The 27000-nt window shown below is 52.3% G+C and overlaps 1 protein-coding gene across 1 annotated transcript in view; it reads right to left on the reverse strand.

Moving 5' to 3' along the window:
* Positions 1-200: 200 nt before the first annotated feature.
* Med27 (mediator complex subunit 27) overlaps positions 201-27000 on the reverse strand; it is a 181981-nt gene continuing 155181 nt past the window's right edge. Inside the window, exons 6-8 of the mRNA XM_006983375.4 lie at positions 16695-16736; positions 2026-2103; positions 201-637 (exon numbers count right to left, since the gene is read on the reverse strand). Of these exons, the coding sequence (XP_006983437.1) occupies positions 503-637; positions 2026-2103; positions 16695-16736 (255 nt within the window). The 3' untranslated portion in view covers positions 201-502. The remainder of the gene's footprint in view (positions 638-2025; positions 2104-16694; positions 16737-27000) is intronic.

Below are 27000 nucleotides of genomic sequence, written 5' to 3' on the forward strand. Positions count from 1 at the left end.
ACAGTGTAGGAAGAAGACTGTAAACTCCTGGTCTTCCGTCCCCACCTCCTGTGGTGCTGGAGCCGGGATGAAAGCTTGTGCTTGCTAGGGAAGCAACCGACAGAACAACATGCCCAGCCCAAGGACTCTGCCTCAAATACAAACGCCTCTGGTTAAACAGAACGAAAGTCGGGCATTGTATACGGAGCAGGAGACGGAGCTTCCACCAGGGTACAAAAGGTTTATTGTTTACAAAAATAAGTTACAAAAACCAACCACGCCAACCCCACCCCAAGAATAAAGGGCTCACTCCAGCGACAGCCCATGGAAACAACAGACCCAGGGGCCGGCTCACAGGGATGCCAGCCAGCACACAGGGCTGGAACAGACCATCCTCCCATGATGGGCGACAGTTCTGCCAGCAGACAGGCCCAGGGAGAATGGCCACAGACACCTGTATGGTTAATGGACTGGGCTGGTCTGGGAAGGGGCTGGTGCTGCAGGCTGGGGGGCTGGGCTGGGGTCACTGCCGGCAGGTGTCATGGAAGGCTTCCAGGGTTCGGAAGTCCCTCCAGGTTGGGGGAAGGCCATCTTGCAGAAACTTCCCGCAGCGCTGGCATGGGGCCTGGAACAACTTTATGTAGCTTCTCAGCCAGGTCTGAAAAGAAGGCAGAGGAGAGAAAGGACTGGGGACCTCCTCAACTGCCTTTCCTGTAGGCCGAGTGGTCCAAGGGCAGGGCTTTGGTAGGTTCTGATGCTGGAAGACATCCGTGGTTCCATAGCAAAGCTGTCTAACCCACAAGCCTGTCCCCCTGACACTCAGTTTTGATGTCTCCTGTTCCCCAGGCTATCTGGTGCCATTGCTGAGTTCCCTCTTCCCACAGCTCTGAGCAGCAGGCATGGGCACAGCTGAGAAGAGCTGGGAGAGTCTGTGTCAGGGCAATGTGCTCTGGGTTAATCTCATTTCGGAGGTTGTCCCTCTCTGTCATGGTGGGGCCTAACACAGCTGGGGCAGCCCCGGTGTCACCAAGGAACACAGTAAGTGACAGTCACCCACCCTTGAGGTGGAGAGCTGAGGGCTCCCAGGCGTCATGCATAAGGATGAGGCTCAGGTAACTCAATTCTCCACCTCAAGGAGACTCACGGGCACAAAGGCCCAGCAGACAGACCTACCATGCCACAGGCAAGCGGCCCTGAGAGCCAGGCAAGTCACATAACTCATTTCTGAAGGTGTCTCAGGCGGACACTGCTCTCTGGAGAGGCTGATACAGGGAGCTCCCGAGGGCAGCTTTGGCCCTTCCACAGGCTGGCTGTGGGGTTTTGGAAATAAAAACTGGAGGGTGATGGGTGATGGCCTGTTCATTTCTGAATTCCCCACTTCAGTCAAGAGCAAAGGGAAACCCAGTGTCATGACATGTCAGGTAAAAAGCCAGTCTGTAGTTCACTGAAGACTGTCCCTTGCTCCCTCCTCAGCATGGGGAAGGACTCTGGGCCTTTGCGGCTAAACAGCCAGCACCATCCTTCCAACAGCACGCAATCCGTCTGCAAGCCAGGCTTACTTAGGTCCCGTGAGAAGTGAGCATCGTTTCTATCTAAGAAGCTGAGCTGCTGAGCTCATGGGACAGTGAGCTGCCAAGCAACACCCCTCACGTCACCCCTGCTCAGACCAGCAGCAGGAAACCCTGCAGCCGGGGCAGGGAAGGGTGACTCCCAGGGAAGCCATTCTCAGAGGTGAACTGGCCTTCAGGAGATGGCCTGCTGTATACACGTAAACATTTGTTTTCATGCTGCTCTGTGCTCCCTCTCACCTTGATCTCCAGCTCTGAGGAGAGACATGGCTTGGGGAAGTGCAGATTCGTCCCAGTCTCTGCTGCATGCTCAGAGCCAGCCACAGGCTTGGTGGGTTAGGAGTGGGATGAATCACTACTTGTCAGTGCTGGAAACTTCTGGAGGCTTGTTCAGCTCTGACAAAGTCTCAGGGATTACCTGGGCCTGGCTCGTCAGATCTCTCCCTAGCTGGAAAGCCTGAGCCCTGAAGCCACTTACCATGAAGGATCTGACCACCACATCCGGCATCTGGGGTAGCTGATAGTGGAGCAGGGCAGTGGTGGCGTGGTCTGTCACCTGGGGGTGAAGGACAGTCACCATTAGCCAGAAGCTGCTAGCTTCCTCTGCAAGTCTTGCTTTGGGTCTCCTGCACCCCTCCTTCCACATCTAAAACTAATCTCACACAGGAGCGTCAGTGGGGTTGGCACGGGAGGAGGCACTGTGGGCACCAGGACACCGCCTGGAGATAAGTAGAGTGTGGACATTCCGGCAACCGAAAAGCTGGACAGGAAGGAGCATAGTCAAGGATGGAGCTCAAGGTCGGCAGGGAGGGTGACAGGGTGTGACACTTTGTCCCAAAGTGACAGATAGCAAGGGCACAGTGATCTCATCTTGTTTCCACGCTCCTCACCCAGGCTCAGCCCCGTCAGCTCTCCTGGGGCCTGCCTCTGTCTAGCTCCTTGAAGGGTCTGTGGTCAACATCCTTGCGGGCACACCCCGGTCTCCTGACTCCTCAGAAAAGGTGGTAGGGAGGCCTGGGGCCAGATGGCCTGAGGTCCTTAGGAGGCCAGAGACACAGGTACCCATCTCCTGGCCTTGAGCCTTGGGCATCAATATCTCATCTTAGAAACAAAGGGGCTGAACCATCCCCAAATTAGGAGTTGACTAATTTGAGAGCTGTACTCAAATTAACGGTTTATTTGACTGTCCTCATTAAAGACTCTTTTAAAAAATTAAATACATTTTCTTATTTGTGTGGTGTGTGTGTGCTCATGTGTGTATGCGTGTGTAGGTGTGTGCATGTGTGTTTAAGAGCATGTACCACAGAGTGGGGGTCAGAGGACAACCTTCAGGAGGCAGATTTTTCCTCCCGCCATGTGGGTCCTGGAGATCAAACTCAGGTTGTCAGGCTTGGCAGCGGGCGCCTTTACCTGCTGAGCCGTCTCGCTGGCAGTGGAAATTCTTGTCATTACAAATATAGTTAAAAAACAAAAGAGAACATGCCAGATAAGATTACTAACTTTGAGAACAAGAATCAACACAGGCCTAACATGCACAGACTTGTCAGTTCCAGCCTCAGTGGGACACTGCGACACCAGCGGCCGGCAAGTCGACAGTGAAGCAATATCCTGAAGTTGGATCACAGGTGTGAGAGCCACGCTGCAGCCAGGCAAGCTGGGCCAGCTTCCCCAGCTTCCAGAGGCCGGTTTAGGCCCAGATGGATTTTAACCTGGTAGAGGAGGTGGTGGCATCATGCTTCATATGGCAGGGGAGAGGACAGGCCGGTCAAGTTCTTCTCTACCAGGGATCCCTTCAGCCCCACTCTCCTGCTCACTGTGCTCCCTGCCCTCGGTCCATCCCTCTGGCCTTCCTACATGATCACTCTTGGTTCATGCTGTGTCCCCAGGCCTAGCACTACAAGGCATACAGCAGGTGCCCAATGCATATTTTAATTACAGAGAGGAACTTGGAAATGCCTGCTCCTGGGGACAGGGCACTGCTCTCCCACAGAGCCATCCATGGTGCCTTGAGCTGCACAAGCCTGCGGAATTCTTTCCCCGGGTGACTTTCAAGATAAACGTACTTTCCCCCGGTGCCAGGCCTGCTTTTATTTTAAGCATCCTGACAGACAGCTTTCTAAAATGAGCAGTGCTTCTTCCCAAGCAGTAGTAATAACTGTGACATGACTGTGGTGGCTGCTGGGGAGACAAACAGGCTGTCTTTTTTCTTAAAATGCCCACCGAAGCCCCGCTGCCCTGCAGTGCCAGGGATGACTACTTCCCTGAGATGGGTGCTGTCCACAGCACTGACCCTAGGAGGCCCTTGGGAGGGATCAGACCCATCTGTTCAGCTGCTGGAGCTGGCCTGACCTGACACTTCCTCGGACTGGTGACCCAGAGCAACATCTAAGGCAGGACTGCTTTGCTTGGACATGCAGTTTTTGTTTTCTTTCTTCTCAGTTAATACAAATGACCACCATCTGAAATTCTGGAAGCCTCAGAAGCTGTAGGGGCATCCTCACAGGTAACAGGTTTGTGCAGAGAGGGTCTGCACAACCCCCATTCCTAATCTCCATAAGCGTGTAAGCTTGTGTAAGCACCCCTCACCCCCAACCCCGGCCCTGTGCTGCCATCAGTGGGGGCATGACCCTGCAGCTGGCCTGAGTGCCCCATGGTTTCACACTACCTGCTTCACTCATGGGACCTGCGGGGCTCCTGTACCTTCGGAATTTGTCAGACAAATCTGACAAGACTGTTCCCACAAACGCCCCATGCCTTGAATCCAGCCCTGCATCCCCATGGCTTTCCAAGCTTTACTTGAGTTCCTGTGCCTGGCCTGACGGAGGTCCAGGTGAGGGTCTGAGGGCTGGTCTTGCAAGTGAGGTGCAGGAGAGGCCGACATACACAGCTGAGGTGTACAGGCTGGCCAAGAGGATGGGCCAAGTTAGTGCGAAATGATCTTCTTCAGCTCTGGGGAAGCTGGGCACTCTCGGACTTGGCATCTGACTCACAGGCAGGGCACCTAATTAGTCTGCCCGTTCCTGGCCTGCCATCTGGCCAGCTCTGGCCTTCTTTTCAAAGGGTCCCATGTAAAGTCCTCCCTTTAACTGCCAAGTGGTGGCAGTTTTTGCTCTGGCACTGATGTGATCATTTAGGCTCTCTGTATCCCACCGGTTTCAGCAGCATTTTAATAGAAGGAAACAAAACCAGCTGACTTCTGATTCTCCCCACCTCCTCCCCAGCCCCATGCCCAGCTTTCTCATTTCCATGGCTGAACCCCTAGTACTGGGCAAAGACAGATGTGGGACACTGGCAAGCCCCACCCACGTGCTCTTCCTAATCCTCAAAGCATTATTTCACCTTCAATGAAGTTTTTGTTTTGTTTTGCACTTCCAACAACAGAGTTGTGTTTTGTTCAGCATTGAAGACGTGGAAAAAACATGCCAGAGCAACAAAAGATTCTATTAACTAATTGGTGAGGGCCAGGGTTGGCCCCATTGTGCTGTAAGCTAATGATGTTCCTCCGGGAGATAAAAGCAGCCCCCTCGAGGCTCAGGAGGCCAGGGAAGAGCACTAATGCTCCTGAGAGGGGAGGCCAAGGAGGATGCGCTGCCTGCAGGTTGAGTGCTGGGCTGAAACAAAGCTTGTAAAAAGATCAAAGTGGTTGGAGCCCAGGGAAAGGAGGGAGGGAGGAGAGGATGTAACTATCAGACGCCTAGAGACTAAGTGGGGTACCATGCATGGAGGACAGGGTACCAGAGGGAAGGGGAGAGATTCATGCCAGGCTTGAGATCCAGAGGCCTCGCTTCTCCTCACTGCAGGGAACCACAGAGGCCTGGCCTGGCTCAGGGTGGGTCCCCAGCTGGAGAGCCAAGGTAGCAGGGTGGGTTGACTGAAGTTTCCTCTGCCTCAGCTCAAGGCTGTGAAAGTCTTTGTGCACCCAGATGGAGGAGAACTGAGCGGAGGGAGGAGGAGGGACTCTTTCATGAGACCTTGAAGCAGCTGCCAGTCACCACTCTGGAGAGGGACTGCCAGTCAAAGCAGTCTCCCCAAGTTCCTCTGCGTGCTGCGGTGCAGAGTGCCCTAAGCCCCCCTTCCACGCTGGAGCTGTCTTAGCCACAAAGAAAGAACGTGGTGCTGTGGCAGGAGCTGTGACTGTGCGGTGGCCCTCGCTGGGCTGCAGGCTCACTGCTCCATACCTGGGTCCTGCCTTTCCTAGGCGTGGGATGACCTTGGGCGTGGACTCCATGGGTCAGGAGAAAGGGAGCATCTGACTTCACTCAACCCCCACAGAAATGGTGGTAGAGGAACTGTTCCAAGTGCCACTTGTAAGTCAGGGAACCAAGCTACTGGGAGCTCAAGGGTTTGCTCAGGTTACCGGTGCTAGTGGGCAGGCAGGGCTTGTCCAGGCCACACCAAGCCGAACTGAGTCAGGCTCTGACCTACACTGAGTAGGCTCCCACTGCAAGACTTCTGGGGTGGACAAGTGTTCCGAGGGGTGCCAAATCCCAGGCCCTCTCCTCTCTTGAGGGAAAAGGGGACATCTCTCCTAGGGAGGGTCTGAGATAGGCGCCCAAATCCCTGGAGGCTCCTTCTGTCCTGGCTAGAGCGTCTGTCTATTTTGCTGCTGAGTGAGATGCTCCCCTTTCCCACTGCCCTGGTCTGAGCGCCAGCGGAACTCACCACCTCCTATCTGTGCTACAAGGGAGGGGCAGGGTGAGCAGGGCTGCAGGACCAGTGACTCGAGGCTGGGGGTCCTGGTGGGGGTGACGCGGAGGCCAACTGTTCAGCTGTCCAGTGATGAGTCTGGGACATAGCCCTTCCCCCTAGTCCAGGTGTCACAGTGAGTGACCAGAACACACGAAGGCCACAGTGGTGACCGAGGAAGGATTCAGAAAAGAGGAGAGGGGAAGCTTTTAGATTATCAACGGCCAGCAAGTTCCTCTGAAAGAGAAGGGTCTAGAAGGTGAGAGGATGATGGCAATAAGCAGCCAGGGGTAGGCACATGACTGGCATCGTGTCCCCTCAGCTGCAGCATGGCTGTGTACTTTCCTCCAGACCGATCTCATTTCTACACAGCTTTAATTTGGGGTGGTTGTTTTCTTCTTCTAAAACAAAAGGCCCTGGAAAGGGATTAGCCCCAGGGGCTCAGGGACCCTCTCAGGTGGGAGGGGTCACTTGCCAGGAACCAGCCCCAGCTTCTAGCAGGTGAGTTGAGGGGTGCTGCTTAAGAGTTCAGGAGGTTAGGAAGCCAGGCCACTAGGGGGCAGGATAACAGCCCAAAGCGAGCTGGCCTGAGCCTCCAGCAACCCTCCTAAAGCAAGGCTCACTCAACAGCTTCGATTATCCACGGAGCCAAATGCCCAAGGCCTATCCCAGCCAAGCTGGGGCCGCTATTAAAAGTACTCCGCTGTAAGGTGAGTAAACAGGGAAAGTTAATCACTAGTAACCAACTGCAAACTGTTTAGTTAAGCGAAGCTGGTGGGGACTAGACTCTGGTTTCCTTCCAGGCAGCCGTAACTTGGCTAGAGGTGGGGAATCTGGAAAGACCTGGTCGCATCACCCCCTTGCTGGACCTTGGTAAGAAAGCACGAGCCTGGGTCAGGGCCAATGGCCTGGTCCTGCAGGTCCTGTGGCTAGGTTTCCAGTCACTCCCGCATCAGCAGCACTCACTCCTGCCCCGAAGAGAACCAGAAGAAGTTCCACTTCTGGCCCTTCCAGGGTGACTTCAAAGCCTTTTCTTTTTAGAGAGGGTCTTACTGTGTAGCTCTGGCTGGCCTGGAACTTACTATGTACACGATGCTAGCCTCTGCCTCTTGAGTCCTGGGACTAATGGTGTGCACCACTGTGCCAGCCACCATGAGTTTTTTCTTTCTGTAAAGACAGCAGATGCCAGATGGCAGGAGGTGCTAGGTTTCTGCCTCACTCCATGTGCCTACCTGATGTTCTGATGTGATGCCATCTTCACAAGGCCCTGGTTTGCTAATCTGTCCCTAGCTCTAGGTTTTACCTGAGTTGGTCTGGAAACACCATTGAGTTGGCAGCAAGCTGAACATGTGCTGCCAATGTGCTCATGCCATTCCCCCAATCCAGAGAAGTAAAACTGCCCTTAGGAGGGCCAAGATTCTTTAACACTGTGCATGAGCCAACCAGGTCCCTGGGCTCCCCCAACAATCCTAACGACAGTCATCCCACCCTGTGAAGAGGAGCTCCAAACAATGCTCAGGAGCAATGATTTGTTGGAGCCAGACATATGGGAGCTTGGCATGTTAAGGGCTTAAAGAGATGGCAGCCCCTGCTAGCGACCTGCACCAGCTTTAGGATGAATCCTGAAGGCAGCCTTAGAAGGCTTCATTCTGTGAAAAGAGAAGTCACCATTATCTCAAAATTGGATTGCTCTGAAGTCCTGAAAGTGGTGTTGGGGGCCACGGGAGCGCTGCAGACAGAAGGGTCTAAACACGGCGGGGCGGAAGCAGGGGATTTGCCACTTACTATGCAGCCCTAGCCTCTAATCAGAGCCAGGATTTGTGTGCCGTGGGCTCAGCAGGCCTGGGGCCTGAAGAGGAAGCACGGAGGCCCACAGGGACGGGGATTACTCCGGTGAAATCGATACTCTGCTTTGTGTGATGAAGAGGGCCATCTGCATGGGCTCTGCAGAGCTTATCACTGTCACTGGGGCCAGGTCATGCTGGTCTGGAACAAGATCAGCAGGCTTGCTGGGTCAGAAAGGAGAGGTGGAGATGGACCCAGCTGCCCCCTCAGCCCTCAGATCCCTTGCACACCTTTGGGATCAAACCCTGCATTTGAGAAGTATGAGCCTGCAGATGCAATGTGCTTTACACCATTTCTGGTAGGCACAGACTGGGGCTTCTAAAAAGGAGCATCTGGGTGGGGAGGGACACACTACCCTTTAGTCTGGAAGAACCAACCCTCAGTTCCCTGGACCCAGGCACAGACTGGCAGTTGATGGCCTCCATGGTCGGCTGTGTGCTTAAACACCCTGGCATAGAATGCAGGGTCCCGATCCCAGCCTCGCCTCCTTTCAGCCCACAGCTGACGCTGCAGCCGCCGCCTATGAGCCTGCCTAACCATAGCTGTCTGACCCATTCCTGTCTGGAATACTCTTCTCTCACCAAGCCCTTCCAGTACTGACACGCAGTCTGGTGGCTACCTGTCCTGACTGGTCCTGGTGCTGAGGCATAAACTCCCTTGTGTGTGGGCACTCGAGCCTGGCACTGTCCAAGCCTGAGACCAGAGGTCCCTGTCTCTAGGCTGCACTCTCCAGGAATGAGGCTCCCTGGGCTGCATTTTTGCCCCTGGGCCAGCTTTGGACATTGGAAAACAGCAGGTCTCTGCAGTGGGCACCACTGACATAGTAGGACCCGGACTAAAAGAGATTAAGTGGGAAGGCCTCGGGCAGCTGGAGGGGAGGGGAGGGGAGGGGAGGGGAGGGGAGGGGAAGTAGTGTGCAGGATGGGAGGAGAGCTGAGGTGCCTGGGAGAACAGGGACACCTCACCCCTCTTGGAGACAAGGAACTCTCCAGGCCGCTGACCACTGTGCACTTTCACACAGCAGGGCTGATGGGTTCTTGACATTTTTCAGGATTAAGGAATTGAGGCTCTTCATTAGATGAAAAAAGTTGAACTCTTTCCCGATGGTAAAATGCCAGACTCTCGCTGGCTCCCTCGAGTTGCTCCGCCCTCACTTGGTGCCATGTTGTTTCTGCAGGTGACACACAGCCATGCCTACTTCTTCATCATATTTGCAGCAATGAGACAGTGGCCCTGGTGAACTCAGGACCAGTGCAGCCACTGCAGGCCACGAAAGTGTGGTGTCACTGGTGGCGTGGCCACTCAGGACAGCAGGCACTGTCCCAGGTCCTACCGAGCTCCTCAATGGGGAGAGCTGGGGCTGTAACTCCTGTGTCTTTTCATACTGGAGCTGCTCTCTTTGGCCACAGGAAGAGGTAACAGCCAGAGAAACAGGAAGATGGAGGGAGCTTGGGTGAGAGTGGTTGGAGTTGCCATGGTGGCTGGATCTTCAGTTCAGTTTACAAAAGTATCTCCCTTAAAATGGGGCCATGCACACAGAGAGCTACAGAGTCCAGGTTCTGTGGTCCTTAACCCCTGTGACAGCAGCAGCAGGAGCGGCAGTGGCAGCGGCAGCAGCAGCAGCAGCACATGCCACACACTTGCTAGGAAACTTGAGTGCCATGCACCTCACCACTGGTGATCTTCATAACACATACCCCACGAGGGGGGAATGATCTCTTTTGCCTTTTTGCAGAGGAGCTGAACTTACAGAGGACAAATTCTTGGCCTGAGGTTGCACAGCCCCTGCTTTAAACTACAGGGTCTGCTGTGAGGAGGAGCCAGGAGCCCTGTGCAAGGGAAACTGGCCAACTGGGAACAGAGGGGATAGAGGGGCCCTTCCTTAGGAGGAAAGGGCCATTGTCAGAGTAGTAGGGACTACATGTACATGGAAGTTACTTTAAATGTCCTGCCTATGACATCAGTTCACCTCACATCATACTCTCTCCAAAACAGATGAGGAAAATGGGGAGGCATGGCCAGGATCTGAGCACCTGCAGGTGGCTCCTGCTGGACTGTCATCACAGGAAGCATGATGGGAGTAGCTAGGTTTGAAGTGTAAGGACCGGCAGTGCTAGCAGCTTGAGCTGTGGATGGGGGGATCTAGGAGTGGGAGGAACCGGTCTTCCCAGAAGCAGCTGTCAGCTCTGATGGCCTGTCCTGGGTCCCTTCCCTTCAGGAAGAAGGGAGCTATCAAGATGATGAATGGCTGTCCTGTGACCCCTCTGATGGCAGAAGACCACAAGCCGCTCCTGGGGTATGTTCAAGCCACTCAGGATGTCAAAGAGGCCAGGGGCTGCCAGGCTTTCCTGGCTCTGTCTGCTGTACATAGCTGGGTGCATGTGAGCACTTGAGCTGTGAGTACACTGTACCCACTGGGGAGCCTGAAGGAGAGGGACTTGGGGCTACAAGAGGAAACCTGTTCTGGGAACAGACGCTTGCGGGGATGGACTAGTCCTTCAGGGAAGGTGGTAGCGGGGCTCTCTGGCAGCCAGGTCAGCCTAAACACTTCTTCCTCTTTTCCTTGGCTCCCAGACCTGGGTGAAGCTCTTGCTTAGCTAGCCCAATCGGCCTAGTGGCTGAGGGCATGGCACCCTCTAGGATGACCACGAGACCACCTGCCTCTCTTTCCCCCAACTCAACAGCCTACTCGTACGCACACACCTTTCTCCTGTTTGGGAGGGGGAACCTACCTGCCTACGAAGCTGTTTATCTGTCCTGGTACTTGTGAAAGCTGTCCCTTTCACAATGGACAGACACACTTGTGAGGATGCAGCAGCAGGGCGCACAGACACAGAAGGAAAGCAGTGTTACACCGTGCTCCTCACTGCCGGCTGAGGGTCCCTCCAAGTGTGACAACCTCCCTGGTACAGGGCTGGGGAGGGTGTGGCCTCAGAGTCTCACTTCAACCTCTACTTCTCCAGGCCTTCGGGTGTGGTGTCCTGACCATGGGGTCTTGGTTATTTATTTATTTTTTCTGAAGAGAAATGTGGAGGAGATTGGCAGGGGGTAGCTCAGACTACTTAGCGAGCCCCCTGGGTGATGTGAGATGCCATAGCAAGGCCAGTGTTCAGGTCACATCTAGCCCGGCTTTACTGGGGGAAGGAGTCCTCTCGTCCTCTGGAAGTTTCCTGTGTTGGCACATTTACCTTCAGAGGACTTGGAGCTAGCATGGACTGGGTAGGAGGGTCACTATGGGAAGGTGCAGAGTCATGCAAGGCACTCAGTGAACACAGCCTCCTGTCAGAGCTGACTCAGCCCATCCTCCTGTAAAGTGCCTGACGGATGCCCAGTGGCATTTCTGGATAGAATGCCCCCAGGAAAGGCCCTGTCTTTCACATCAAAGAATGGCTGAGTGAACAGACAGGGGGATGAGGGTGATGGCACCCTGCAGGGCAACCCACCTGTCTATGTGGTGTGGGACTTGATGGGCTATGTACCTTCTGCTGCCCGTGGAACAATGGCCATGGCTAGGAGTCTTCTGTGGCCACGTGGCTAGGTTTTGTTCCCTCCCTCCAGGTGACCCTGAGGAGCAGGGGCGGCCCCTCAGAGACTATCTTTTTCTATCCCCCAGCCCTGCCTGTCGGGGGCCTCATGTGCTCTCCACCTTTCTCTGGCCTCCACAAGGACTTAATGCAATGAAGGCTGCAGACCCGGCTCTCGCTCCTCCCAAGCTGCTGGAGGAAAATGCACAGTTTTGAAATGAGGGGGTTAAAGATCAAAACAGTGAGTGCCCCTGCAGAGTTTAAATGCCAGGAAATACGAGCTTGCTTGAAGCCTTGCTGGCTCTGTGATTCTGGCCTTTCAGAGGGTCCCCTTATTTCTAAGTCTCATTCTCTGAATCCACACTGCTGGAAACTGGCTGGCTATAAAAAGCCGTTTCGCCCTAGGACGAAGTGCAAGGCGCCTCTGGGGTAGTGCAGTAAATGACAGGCACCTGTTGGTAGCCATAGCCTCACAGCAAGCTGTCCCCCAAGCAGCCACCGCCTTGCACTTGGGTACAGTCTAATGAGTAAGACAGAAAAAGGCTTGCTGACAGTCAGTGTCCACAGACAAAAGGCAGGACGCATTTTACTCCTCATGACTGGTGTGCTGCAGAGCCACAGGGGCTGGGGCTCTGACAGGGGGACGTGGGCACCGGCCTCTGGACAATATAACAGGGGCCTCCTCTTGCTCCTGCAGCAAAAAGACGTGGGTAAGCTTGCTTTGGCTCTACAAGGCAGTCAGTCCCCTTCTATCCAGAGGGAAAGAGCTCAGGGGCTTCCCACCTTCCTAACAGCACCTGGACCATGAGCAGCGCCTGAACCAATACAACCGTGCCAGGAAAGGGAATCCTCAGGTGCCACCAGGGCAGTGAGGGGATGAGAGGCTGGGGGAGGAGCTGCAAGTTGCTTGTAGTGACCAGGAAATCTCAGCTCAGAAGTGGGTCTACTAATGCAGTCTACCCTGAAGTCCAGCTTTTTGGGAAGTGGGTGACTCTGCTGGAGAAGTCCCCTCACTCGGGGCATAGGACCTCCTTGCCACAGTAAGCTGTTCTCCTGACACATGGGACACCATTGCACTGGGCTGGGCTTTTCTCGATAATCTGCCATTGAACGCCATGCTGGCTGGTCTACAGGGCAGGCATAAGCAGGCTGATGAGGGACAGAAGAGTCATCTCCATGCTCTCAGCTAGCCTCCACTACTAGCAGCATCATTACACACACCCCACATTTAAGTGGGGGACAGGAAAACAGAAGTGAGAAGGAGTGGATCCTAAAAAGCAGAGTTTAGAAGGCTGCCAATCAACCTGTTCTCTGGTGCTGACTCTCGACACTAGCCATCACTCTGAAGGCTGTGCCAGACACAACTGGCCTTGCATAAAGTGGCCCCAGCTCTGCCTTCGATGTGGGGCCTGGCTGCAGGAAGGGAATGGACAGATACCAGGTCCATCTTCTTCATGCCACCAGCCTTCTGCAAGCTTAGAGCACAGGCTCCCCGATGTCACACCATGCCACACCCGTTCCATGGGACATGATTAGTTGGAGCTTTACTGAGAGGATTAAGCTGGATTCTGTAGTATATTATTTTCTCAGATGTCCCTTCATCTGACAGTCTAGGTGATCTCCTCTGGCAGGCTCTTATTTGCCCCTGAGAGGAGAGAGACCTCACCAGGACCTGTCTTTACTTCTAATGAGAACAATGCCACCTGCACAGTGGCAGTCTTTAACCCAGGGCAGGTCAACATTGGAGGTTAATCATTTAGATACAACAGAGCAAGGGAGAGAGGACAAAGAAACCCACAGGGTCCGGGCACGTGGAGATGCACCGCTCTATTTGGGTAAAACACCACCACTTGGGATCAGTCCATTCTCACTACTTCAAACGTAAAGTACATGGGGAGACTGGCGAGTGCCCATAAATCTCTCCAACTGCCCCAACAGTCCATTGTAGACAAAGACTGGCAGGCTGTTCCCAGGGAGGGATGGGTAAAAACATGATAGCACAGTGTAAATTTGTGCTTCAGAAAATCCCCGTTTCACACCCTGCCTGAGTTCCTGATAAGCTTCCTATATGCGTTCAAAAAACAACTCACTCGGGGCAGAACAGCTTTTAAGAGAGCAGGGCAAGGGGGCCCTCGCTTGAAGAGAGGATCCACTACCAAAGACCAGGTTCTGGGCTGCAGGCTGCCAGGCTCCAAGGCTTGAGAAGTCCTGAGGGTCATTGTGGGGCACGAAGAAGAAATTCATCGCTATGCCACAGAGGGCACAAAGGTAAGACCCAGGTTAAAAGACAAACACGGTTTTAATGGTGCTGACTCTTCTGGCAAAACAAGACCACAATAATGAGTGGTGTTCTTTCTTCTCCTCGCAGTCAACAAGGAGGGAAAATCGTCAAGAACAGCACAGAAAATACCAGTGTTTATAGCTGAGATGGTGTTTATGCCACCCATGCCAGCCACACCAACACTCCTAGCTTGGCACTGTAGCAAGAGTGCAGAGCCTGCCCAGGTCCTAGGCACTGAAGGCTGGGTGTGGCATCACAGTGCCTTCTGGCCTGGGGAGTGAGGCTAGATCTGGTTCTGTTTCTAGGGACACTGGGGTGAAGAAATGCTAGCAGGCCCAGACCAATGGTGTTCTCAGTTAAGCAATGTTCCTGGTCTTGAACTATCCTGAGCTTTATACCAGAACTGGAAAGGCAGCCCAGACAGACCCTGCAGGGACCACCCTGGCCTGCTGTACCTTCCCCAGCACTGTGACCAAGTACCCAACAAAGTGGAGAAAGGCTTCTTCTGGGCTCACTTTGAGGGTACAGTTCCACAGAGGGCAAGGCATGGCAGCAGGGGCTCCCTGGCTGCAGAGTCTACAGCTGGGACTCCAGAACAGAATGGAAGCACAAACCCCAAGGTCTGCCTCCCAGCAGCCTACTTCCTCCAGTGAGGCCTGACCTCCCAAGTTTCACAACTTCCTGAAATGGTGCCACCAGCTGGGGACCGATAGTTCAAGCACATAACCCTGTGGGGGACAGTTTACATTCAAACTATACTAATTAGCGATCTTACTGAAGCCACCATAGTGGGGTACATATTTGGTCAGCTCACCTAATTCTACCTCAAATGCCAACTGCTCCCTTAGACCACTGTTGACAGCTTCCAAAGCTGTGATGCCTCATCTCTGTCAACTGGGTTCAGAGTTACCAGGGAAACACAGCTATGTGTGGGTCTGAGGGTTTTTCCAGAAAGGCTGAACTAAAAAAGGAAGGGTCCACTCTGGATGTGAGCAGTGCCATTCCATCTACTGGGTCCTGTACAGAACAAAAGGAGGAAGAGAGCGCAGCACCAGCATCCATCCCTCCGCTTCCTGAATTCTGTCTCCCTGCTGGATACTGACTGTAACAGCCTTGGCTCTGGTTTAGGCTCTCAGCTTGTCCACGGTAGCCTCCTTGTTTCAGGGAACACACTTCACTCAGGCGTGACAAGGTCAGGAGACTTCCTAAGATGTGCCGTTCAGCCTCAAGCTGTGCTTATGACTGCAAACTGGACCATAGTCGGGGTGATGAGAAGGTACCTACCATGCCTTCTGTTGGCTGCATCCTGGGCAGGGGTCATCCCTCATAGAGGTGACATATTAGTGAACTAAACAGAGGAGGCTGCCGAACATGTGAAGGCACCACACTCCAAGGAACTGTTCACTTTAAAAGGGCAAATTCCACATTAAGAAAAAAGAAAAGGCCTATGCCTCCCGGCACACCTTGGGCACTACCTACTCATGGAAAGAACGTGCGAAGGGTCCCAACTTTGAGTGGTTCCTCAAATGTTTCTTACCAGAAAATAGTATCCAAATTCTGTCCCCATCCCTGAGACAGACACTTGCCTACCAGGGCTCTTTGTTGAAGATTCCCCTGAACTCCTCCTGGCCACTCTAGTCTGAAGGCCGCTCCTCCTCTGGTCCTCTGGCACAACCCCCTGACGGCCTGTCTTCTTGTGTTATTTCCCTGGTACTCAGGACCTAGCACAGTGCCTGGCAACATGGAAGGGTGCCGGAGAGAACCAGTCCTTGTCAGGGAGCAAATGGAATGGCAGCTGTTGGGCCAGAGCCGAGCACAGGGGACAGGACTGCTGCCTGTGGGGGCTGGCCCCTCTTGGAGCCGAGGAGCTGAATTCTCACATCATTTCTCACTTTAATTTTTATGTGTCTGAGTGTTTCGCCTGCACCACGTGCTGGCAGTGCTCTCTGCCCTTGGAGGCCAGGAGAGGATGCCTGATGCCCTGGAACTGGAGGTACAGACAGTTGTGAGCTGCCATGTGGGTGCTGGGAATTGAACCCAGGTTCCCTGGAAGAGCAGCCAGCACTCTTTTACCGCTGAGCCCTCTCTCATTTTTCTCAACAGTTCTTTATGTATGTTTTAGGAAAAGCCAAACAAGGGTCGTGAGGGCGGGTGGCCGGCAGAGCGCACTGGTTGGCTCTGTGCCTGCCTGTTCCTCTCAGCCCACCTCCATGCACTTGAGCAAGACCACAGGCTCGGAGAAACGGCATTTCAACACCGGGTGGAAGTTTCTGCCTCAGTGTAGTCTGGACTGCACACAGTAAGTCCCCCCTGTGAGGAGACAGTCCTCTGGGCTGATACTACATTCACCATTACCACCTCAGAAACAAAGTATGGCCACCACTCCAACATGCCCTCTGGTATCCCTTTGTGGCTATTCTCCTGCCCCACCCACAGGCAACCACCAACCTGATTTACGGCCCCAACCTAACTACTTACCCACGTCATGTAAACGGAGCCGTACAGTGGGAAGCTTTGTATGTCAGTTTTCCCACTCACGTAGCCCAAGCAGTAGCCTGTGCAGTAGAGGATGATCCTGACTCCTGATCCTCCTGCTCTTGCCTCCCAAGTGCTGGGGTTACAGGTGTGTGCCACCATGTCCCTCAGGGCTTTGTGCCTTCGAGGCAAGCCCTCCACCTAGGCTGAGCCACAGCCCAACCTTTCATTTTCCTTCTCACTGTTTAAAAGGCCCCTGAGTTGAGAACGCTTATACCCAAAAGCATTCCTGTCTTCCCTGTGCCTCCCGAGTAAGACACAGAGAGGAGAACTTACCTTCTGGAATACTTGATAGTTGGATTTGGACCATATGTCAAGCTGTTGGGAGAGAGAACCGGCATCAGTTTCAGTCAACAAAAGGAAACCAAAGTGACAGAGTGGGACCCAAGGGGCGCGGCCTGCCGAAGTTTCTTCTTCACCAAGCTCCAGGTGACTTAAGAAATGAAATAAAGAGAGGATGTGGAACAAGGGGAACACTCCTCCACTGTTGGTAGGAGTGCAAACTTATACAGCCACTGTGGAAATCAGTATGGCGGTTTCTCAGAAAATTGGGAATCAATCTTCCTCAAGACCCAGCTATACCACTCTTGGGCATATACCCAAGGAAGGCTCAATCATACCACAGAGACATATGCTCAATTATGTTCATAGCAGCACTAATCATAATAGCCAGAACCTGGAAACAACCTAGATGCCCGTCAACTGAAGAATGGATTAAGAAAATGTGGTACATATACACAATGGAATACTACTCAGCAGAGAAAAACAATGGCAGCATGAAATTTGTAGGCAAATGGTGGAACTAGAAAATATCCTGAGTGAGGTAACCCAGACTCAGAAGGACAAACATGGTATGTATCTGCTCATAAGTGGATACTAGAAGTAAAGCAAAGGATAACCAGACAACAACCCACAACTCCAAAGAAGCTAGCTAACAAGGATCACCCTGGGAAAGGGAAATAGATGAGATCTCCATGAGTAAACAGGGGATGAGGGGTGGGCAACGGAGGGTAGGGGATAGGGGATGAGAATATAAGGAGGGATGGTTGAGCTGAAACAGGGATGGAGTGGGAAAACAATGAAAGAGAGACCATGATGGAGGGAGACATCATGGGGATAGAGAGAAACCCGGTGCTAGGGAAGCTGCCTGGAATCCCCAAGGATGACCCAGCTTGGACTACTAGCAATAGTGGAGAGGGTGCCTGGACTGAACTGGCTTACCCCAGAGATCAGATCGGTGAATACCCTAACTGTCATCACAGAGCTTCTCTCCAGTGACTGATGGAAGCCGATGCAGAGATCCACAACCAAATACCAGACAGAGCTCCAGGAGTCCAGTCAAAGAGAGAGAAGAGAGATTCTATGAACAAGTGCATCAGGATCATGATGAGGAAACCTGCAGAGACGACCAAACCAAACTAGTAGGAACTCATGAAAGTTGGATCAATGGCTATGGAGCCTGCATGGGACTGGACTAGGCCCTCTGCATGGAGAGACAGTTGTACAGCTTGATCTGCTTGGGGGGCCCCCTGGTGGTGTGATTTGAATCCATCCCTGGTGCACAAGCAGGCTTTTTGGAGTCTACTACCTATGATGGGACACCTCGTGCAGCCTTGAGGCAGGGGGAAGAGCTTGGACTTGCCTCTACTGCATGGGCCTCCACATGGGAGGCCTTGCCTTCTTCTGGGGGAAAGTGGGAGGCTGGCGGGGGGGGGGGGGGGGGAGCGGGAGGAGTGAAGAGGGGGATCTTTGATTGGTTTGTAAAATGAATGAAAAAAATTTCCTTAGTTAAAAAAAAAATGAAATGAAATAAAAGGCTATAGGCATCAATCTCCAGGCTTCACGGCCTGAGCTTCCAGCTCGCTTTAGAAACTGATTCTTAGCTAGGCGGTGGTGGCACACACCTTTAATCCCAGCACTTGGGAGGCAGAGCCAGGTGGATCTCTGTGAATTTGAGGCCAGCCTGGTCTACAGAGCAAGATCCAGGACAGGCACCAAAACTACACAGAGAAACCCTGTCTCGAAAAACCAAAAAAAAAAAAAAAAAAAAAAAAAAAAAAAAGAAAGAAACTGATTCTTCCTGATTGCATCCCTTGAAGTGCCAAGTCACCCTAGGCTCTTTGCCTGGATTGTCCTTCCCACAAGCTTGCACATGGCTCTTCTTGGACTTCCTTCAAAGCTCAATGTCACTATAATCAGGAAGGCTTTCCCAAGTTACTTATCAAAATATTATTCCCAACACCTCCTTTCTTTACCCTTTGAAAAATTAAAGTTTTTCTAACACCAAAGACCCGATCTGAAGTGCTGTTATTTCTGTTGGCTCCTGATTTGGCCCATACAGAATGTGAGCTCAGTGGGCAGAGGTCCTGGGGCCTGGCACGTCACAGGCATCACTAGGCCACTGCTGAGTGACGGAGAACCTGCTTCATGCTAGGCACCACACCAGACCCTCCATACATGCTTTCATTTAATCTCCAGGATGGGTTTCAGGGCTTTCCGGATGAGGAGGAAGTTCAGAGCCACCCCTCACCAAGGTCACTTGGAGAGGCCTCTCACAGACGGCAGGATGGCATCACCTGGCTGCACCGGCAGCCCCTGGGAGGGTTGTTTTTCTAATTTGTTCTTCTCTCATACATTACATCCCTGCCGTGGTTTCCCCTCCTTCCACTCCGCCCAGTTCCCTACTCCCGCCTCCCCTCTCCCCCATCCACTCTTCCTGTTTCCCTTCAGGAAAGGGCAGGCCTCTCAGGGATATCAACCAAACATGGCACAACAAGTTACAGTAAGACCAGGCACAAACCCTCATATCAAGGCAGGATGAGGCAACCCAGTAGGAGGAAAAGGGTCCCAAGAGCAGGCAAGAGTCAGACACCCCCACTTCACTACCAGGGAGTTTTGTTTTTTAACTTACAAACTCCTTGCTCTCCCCTCTGGAGGGGCCGAGTTTGGAGGGCTGGAAGCAGCACCTTGTTGTTTTTTTAGCAGCACTCCTGCTGGGCTCTGGCACTGTCTTGGTTAGGAGGCCCTGATCTAAGGAGACTCCATTGCACAAACAAAGAAGCTCCAGGTCCCGGATGCGATGTGGGCAGAGCTCACAGAAACCAGCCCGGTCCCTCACATACTGGGGGCTCACGTACAGTCCCTCAGTGGCTTAGTCTAACTGAAACCATTTTGGTTTCCCAAGCTTGCACGGTAACCCATGCCTTCTCACTGTTTCAAGACTTCAGAACAATGATGAATGGCAAACCCAGAATTACCCCAAGACAGAGACTGCAGGAGCCAGGCTGCCACTCACGGCTAATGATAAGTAAGGAAGCCTCTGTGTGTCCCAGAGGTACTAGACAGGTGACTTTAATATAATGAGGTCAGGAGCTGAGCAAATCGAAATGGCCAGTGAATGGTCTCCCGGACCTGCCTCTGGGGTTGACTGCTGGTCACAGCGGATGTCTGACCCGGGATAGCTCAGGCCTGTGTGCTCTTGCATTGATTTCAGCACTAAGGCACACAAGAAGTAGCTGCATGGGAACATGCCTCTGAGCCACAGGAAGTGAGTGCTGCACTTGAGCCAGGTACTTCAGAGTCCTTTCTGTTCTGAGGAAACTGCACAATGTGGCTTTTGTAAGAGTCCTTAGAAATTAGAAGCTGGGTTGTACCCAGGCACGCATTCCTTTCTCCTGGCTCCTTCCCACTTGTGACTGGTTTCTTGTTAAGTCTTGGGTGCTGAAGGGCAGAGGGGGCAGCCCAGCTCCAGAGTTGGTACACAACGTGGATCTTTGGTCACACATGTATGTATGTCACTGGGAAAATGTACTCCACCACCTACATCAAATCCCTCCTGGTTCCCCATAACTCCCTCCTAATAGCACATCCCCAATGTCAAATTGCAACCCAACCCCCCCCCCCCCCCCCCCCCCCGCCCCAGAGAGGCAACATCAAATTCTAGTCCCTGTCCCCTTTAAACCAATGGATGGGAAGGATACTTTGAAACATCTCCAGACATTAGAGATTGACAGTGTGTAGGGCAATGTGACAAGAGTAACTGCCAGAAACCTCAGCTACAAAGGGCCGGTGAGTTGGCTACGGAAAAAGGCACCTGCTGTTAAGCCTGATGACCTGAGTTCAATCTTCAGCACCCACAAGGTGGAAGGACAGAACTGACTCCTGCAAGTTGTCCTCTGACCTCTGCACGTGCACTCACATGTATACATACAAAATAAATAAATACAAAAGAATACACACTGTTAATTCCCCACACTTCCACTGTGTTGGGAGAAGTCAGGTCAGGTGACTTCAGTGCAGTTCAGGCCAGGGTTTGACAGATGCAGCATTTAAAGACTTCCTGGGAACACAGGGCAAACGAGAGTGACTTTGCATCTCTTAGTTCTACCCAAACCACAGCGCCAGACTTTACATTGGTGTTTTAGGAAGAGCAGCACTGGGGTTGGAACTTGGAAGAGACTTCTTTCTCCTCTCTTTTCCAGCCGGCAGTTCTCAGTGGTGACGCCGCCTGCCCGTTCACACCACACACAACACACTGAGACAAGGATACCAGTCACAAAGACAGAGATGGAAGTTGCACACACTCAGAGTTGCAGACTTAAACAACTATCTTAGGAGACCTTCAGTATCTACAAAATCTTTAGATTAAAAAAAATACCTCGAGAGAAAAGATCAGGGGCTTAATTAAGATGGACTCTGCAGCCTAATCGTGGATTTCCAAAACACGCCTTGCCTATTCACCACACCTCCTTTTTGAAAGGTTTAAATATGCCATTCAGAACACCAGGGGATGATTCCACCATCTGGGACAGCAAGGCCTTGGACAATACAGTCCATTTGCCTGGTGCACATGGCTGAGAAAGGGACCCGGTAACAATGGGCTCTCCTTTTGCTGGGAACCTGCGGCAGGTGGCTTATACTTGATCTTCCGCTAGGTTTATGCCAGAGAAAGCTGTTTAAATGAGCGTTCTGGAGCCAATGCCCTGTCTCTCCTTAGGGCCAGGGAGAGCTCAGAAATTCATTTCAGGAAGCCAAGGCTGAGCCCAGTGAATATTTATTAGCTCTTCCTTATTTGCTGCAAAGGCAGGCATTGTTAACTTTTTTTTTTTTTTTTCTAGTTGCAATATTAAAAAAGGGAACATTTTGGAAGCTGCAAACCTTCAGCTCAGTGAACAAGACATTATTCTGAACTGGGGTGTCAGGAAGAGAGTGAAACTCCCCTTGGAATACTGGGCAATGCTTGAAGGATTTGAAAGGGCCAAGTCAGTCTCGTGGAGCCTCGTGGATGAAGCTGCACTCCTGGAGGCAGCCTGGGGATCGGGTACCGCAGTTCAGGTGGGGGTAGGGTCTACTTTCAGGGGAGTGAAATGCAACCCTGTAGATGAGTGGGGTGCTCATGTCTGCTCTCGGGATAAACACCAAGATGTCAAAGAACCGCTGGAAGCAAGATCAGATGCCAAAGGCAAGGTCACCCCGTCCTTGCTGATCTCTTACCTCCTCTGCAGTTGGCAGGGCCCCCCCTTCCAGTACTGGCACACAGAAATCTCTTCCATCTCACAGATGAGGAAGCTGAGGCTCAGACAACATCACAGCTAAGTAGTGGGAAATTGGAGAGCAGGCCGGTATCCAGAGGCCCAGGGATTACCCTGGGAGGAGACTGCCTCTCAGCTTGACTTCAGACGGGGATGTTACTTGGGGCCCCTCTACAATGTCACTGGCCCAACTCTGGGGGTGCTCCTGCAGAATCAGCCTCACAAATCCATGCCAGGCCTGCTGCTGTGCCAATCATCGCCGCTAACATTCATTTAGCAGTATGCGAAAGCGCTGGCAGCTTATCAGAAAGTTATCAATTCTTTATTTCATTTCAAAAGGCGGCACACACAGAGAATTTTAAATGATCTAAAATGGACACTTCCAAATGAAGCTCCTAAGCCGCAGCGGGGCCTCAACCTTTAAAGAAAACCTTTAAAGGGATGTCTGTCTTACAAGGCCAATGGGTGACAGACGTGTCAGTCTGGGTGAAGGATACAACTGGGTACTAGGGAAGGATTTCTCTGTAGTTGGCCAAGTTTTCAGAGTCATGGAAACTTGTGTGTGGTCATCTCCTTAAGTCTGCCCACCCTCCCAGTAGAAGAGAGGAAACGACTCTCACCAGGAACACAATGCTATGGCTCTATTCTTCTTCAACTTTTCACTTTCAATCAGGACATGCATTTGTTACTAAGAAATTGCTGAAAGCACAATTTCGGGGCACCCTCTGCACAGGAACCCAGCTGGATTCATTCCCTTTTCCCGGCGCTCACCCTTCTCCCCAGAAGTAACAAGAGGCCATTTTTCTGAAGGTCGTCTGAACAATTTCAAAGGCTATAACAAATCAAAATGTTCCCTGCATCTAATATCAAACGGGGCTGATGCCAACACTTATTAGAGAAATCAGATTCAAGCTTCCCCCAACCCCCTCGACCCAAACACACACACACATCCAACTTTGAAGTGGGAAGAATGCGGGATCAGAAATTACCCTGGAGACGGCTCTGGCTGTCTTTGAAGGCTCCCTTTGATAACGCCATTTCTTCTCCTCTCTTACGCTCCGAGGCTAAAAGCTGCCTTTTTTATTGATATGGGGTAATTAATGAAGCTATAGCATTAACATAACCTAAATCCCCTAATAAGATAAATTCAACCGAGACACTTCTATTTTTTTCCATCCGTTAAGTCTGACTGATATAAAATCAGGACAATGGCCAGGTGTTCCACACCCTGCCTGTTAGCATGCTGAGTCACGGCCCTCACTCCCTGATTACAGTGAATAGTGGTTGCTGAGTCTGAACAGCAGTTTTATTCTTAGAGGAATGAGGCTATTGGTGCTTGATATCAAAAATATGCACCACAGGTAAAGAGACAGGGCATCAAGGAGTGGCTGTTGCAGCAGAGGGCAGGCGGCAGTGTGCTGGATGGGTGTTGATGGAAAGACCGGCTGGGTCTGGAAGCTGGGTGTGGGGAAGGGAACGCCTGACTTCTTCCGTAGCATTAAGACAACGTGCTGGACAACACGCAGGACGGGAGGGTAAGGCCACAGAGGCTTTCTGAGCCCATCCGCATACCCAAGCTGAGCTCCAGGTCAGCAAATGCAGGGATGCATCTTCCCCACAGCAAAGCTGCAAGGGACACTGTGTCCTTGCAGAGCAGGCCTAAGTCCAGTGGTGTTTCCCACATCTTACGCTTTGCTGAGGAGTGTGACACAAGTGTGTGCACACCAGGCCCAGCACCGATACCTGCAGTGCCTTCTCCTTTGTTAAGTGCTTGCCGAAACTGGAACTAACCAGATGGTGAGGAGCAGTGGCAGGGGAGCAGGCCAGAGGAGAGCTTCTCTACCAACTGAGGCCTGGCCCTGGCAGCCTTGCTTGGTCTTATTTTGAGGTCTCTACCTGCTACATGGCCCATGTACATAGGTGCAAATGGGACCAAAAAGTTCTCCTGTCCCACCACACTCTGAGGCCAGCCATCCTCAAGCCCAGATTCCCTCAAAATGCTCAGTGGAGAAACAGCCATCTTTCATGAGCAGGGTGTGTATGTGGGCTCATGTGTACCCCTTCAGTCTGATCATTTATGCTTTGTTGATTCTTCATTTTTCCATTCTGGCTAAGTCTTTTCCCCTCAGGAGGGCTATCCCACCAGCCTCTCTCCCACACATAGCAGTGCTTCCAGGCTGTTGCAGGCACTAGGTCTACTCTGAGCATGGTCACAGGACTGGTCTGCATAAGCAGTTCCCACCCTAAGTTCCAGCTTCCCTCTCTATAACAAGAGTCTGATAGCAGTGTCTACAGCAAAGCATGGCCAGGAGGACAGGCCGAGCACTGCACGTACAGGAATTATACCATTAGGCCAGCTCTGTTGGCAGATGGGGGTTGGCCGGAGGGAGGGGGGAGGTGAGAGAGAGGAAGGGAGGGAGGGGGAGGGATATTGAAGGAGGCATGCCCTGGGGGAAATATGTAAAGCATTTTTAAAGGGTAAAAGTCTGTCAGGTGGACTAGGAGGGAGCACGGAGGGAAAGGAAGAATGGTCAAATGTGTGTAACAGCTTGGCTGTTCTAGGGGCCACAGTGGGCACCAAGGCTGGGGGTGGGCTGGACACATGCAGAGAATGGGGGCAGGTAGGGTCAGATCTTGCAAAGATGTCTGGATCCTGTTTTGTAAGCCAGATCTCAGAAACATGTTGTGCCAACTGCTGATACACATGCTCTGAGGACAAAAGTTGGGACCACAAAAGAACTTGTGACCTCATGAGAAAAATATGCATCTCTTAGACACTCATAAGGCACATGTATAAACCAAAGGGTCTAAGAATATCTAAAGACACTTAACTTCTTGGCTGGGATGGAGGGGGGATGGCTCGGAGCTGGAGGGAACATTTGCCTAACTGTGAGAGGCCCTAGGCTCTGTCCTTGTGACTGCAAAATAAAGATAGAGGGGGACCTATTTGTAACCCAGGGTTTCTTAAACTTGGGGGCATGGGCTGTCCTGGACCTAATACCTATTAACGCCTACCTCCTACTCTGGGAAGGCTGCTCCGAGTAATACTGGAATGGTGGGAAGCAAGAGAACCCTATATATGCAGGAGTGTCTATGGGGAGGCTAATCTGCAGGCCGAGGGCAGCACAGACCGTGGGAGGGAAGGAAGACTGGAGACTGGATGTGAGTTGGCAAGAGCAGGTACCAGATCAGCAACAGTGAGAATGAGGAAGCAGAGGGCAGACAGAGGGCCTGGGGTGGGATCTAAGAGAGGTGACAGCCAGCACCTGCCGACAGCCCAGCCCTCAGGGATGGCAGGCAGGCAGGCAGGTTTAGGCAACTGAGTGGCGGAATGGCTAACCAAAGACAAGGGACAGCAGGGAATCTGAGTTAAGGAGATGAAGAGTTGAGACCCGACAGGAAGTGATCCCTGTGCAGGTAACATGGCTGAGAACAGCTAAGGGGAGTGGGCAGAGGGAGGAGAGAACCCTGGGGAAGCAGGAGGCAGGGAAGGGATGGACAAGAAGAAAGTGTGGCAGCACCTGCCGCATGCAGCAGGCCGCCCAAGAGGGTGTCAAGAGGGACACAGTAGAGACTACATCCCAATTTCCTGTTCTGAGTGCAGTATAAAGTACTAACTGTTACGTTCTGAGTGTTCCCCAGGGGCAGAGTGCGGGTGTCCCTGTTTGTGACTGTGGACAATCTGGGTTTGGTCAGCAGAACATCACAGGCAGCTCCCCAGCAGCACGCACAGCTGGCAGAATCGCCATTCCTGGTCTGAGTTGGGAGGGTGGCTCATTTGCACCCTGACTTGGTAACTATGCAAGCATGGTGCTAGTTACAGCCTTCTTTGTTCTCAACCTCCAATCCATGTGCGGGTAAGGGAGCAACAGCAGTTTCACACCAGCCGTGACAAGAGCAACGGCCTTCTACATGCCCACTGTTGGCCAGTCTTCCTGAGAGGCACACACTAGGCCTGCCTGGTTTCTGCAGTAGACCAGCAATCAGGAACCCCGGCTGCTTGACCTGGCAGAATTTAGAATCCCATGCAGGCCACGCCCACCAAACAGTCACCCTCACTCTTCACTCTTGCTCCAAGGACAGTTTGATTTTTCCAGAAAGAAAAGGAATCTCTCCACAAATGATTTGAAATCAACCAGGAGACCTATATAAACCAGGCAGAGAGCTTGGAAGAAGCATCACTTCTCTGGTAGTCATGGTCTGTGGACCGTGGGCATGCTGGGTACTTTCCTCAAATGTAAACCTGAGCATAGCACTAGTACACCTGTCACATGCTAAGCCACATCTACCACCTGCTTTTCAAGAACTGTCTATTCTCATTATAATGTGGCCATTGAGTGGCGGTAGCTATTACCAAACACATTTAAATGTTAACATTTAAAATGAGGAAAGGGAAAGGTCCCAAGAGAGGGAGGGGGGGGGTCTCAGGCTGGAGAGTGACAGGGGGAACCTGGGTGGGTCTGTGGGGCAGGTGCTCATCACGCTTGGGAGCAGACACAAATGAAGGCTGTCAGCTCTCATTTGTGTCCTCCGCTGCTTCCCAGAGCCAGATGGAGAGTGCACGCTCAAGAAAGTACAGGTCCACACGAGTGAAGGCTCCAGGAAACCCATCCCCTGGAGAAGCACCTGCCTTCTCATGGGCCCTCAGCATGTCTGGCTGTGGAGAGGAAGCTTTCTGGGAGACAAATCACCTGTAGGAAGAAGCAGTCTTCCTGCGGAGGTATTCAGCAGGCAGCTGAGATGGGACTTCCCAAGGACCACTGTGAGCATCAAGGAAAGAGTGTCACTGGGTTGTGTCAAACTAACTTGGGTCTTTCTCATGGCTCTAGGAAAAGCAGAATGCTGAACCCTGGGCTATTGATGTGCTGGTTGACTTGGGAAAAAAAAATCTATTTCCTCAGAAGACATGTCTAATGAGGCAACTGGGGTCTAAGGTGATCAATTAGAAATTCAAGCGAGGGCATCGGGCTTGAACTAGCAAGTAGAGAGAATGAAAGAGTTCTTGTCAAGGGTTCGTTCATCTTCACGCTGACTAGTCTGTTTGTGGATTG

This window comes from Peromyscus maniculatus, chromosome 4 (assembly GCF_049852395.1).
Source record: "Peromyscus maniculatus bairdii isolate BWxNUB_F1_BW_parent chromosome 4, HU_Pman_BW_mat_3.1, whole genome shotgun sequence".
NCBI lineage: Eukaryota > Metazoa > Chordata > Mammalia > Rodentia > Cricetidae > Peromyscus > Peromyscus maniculatus.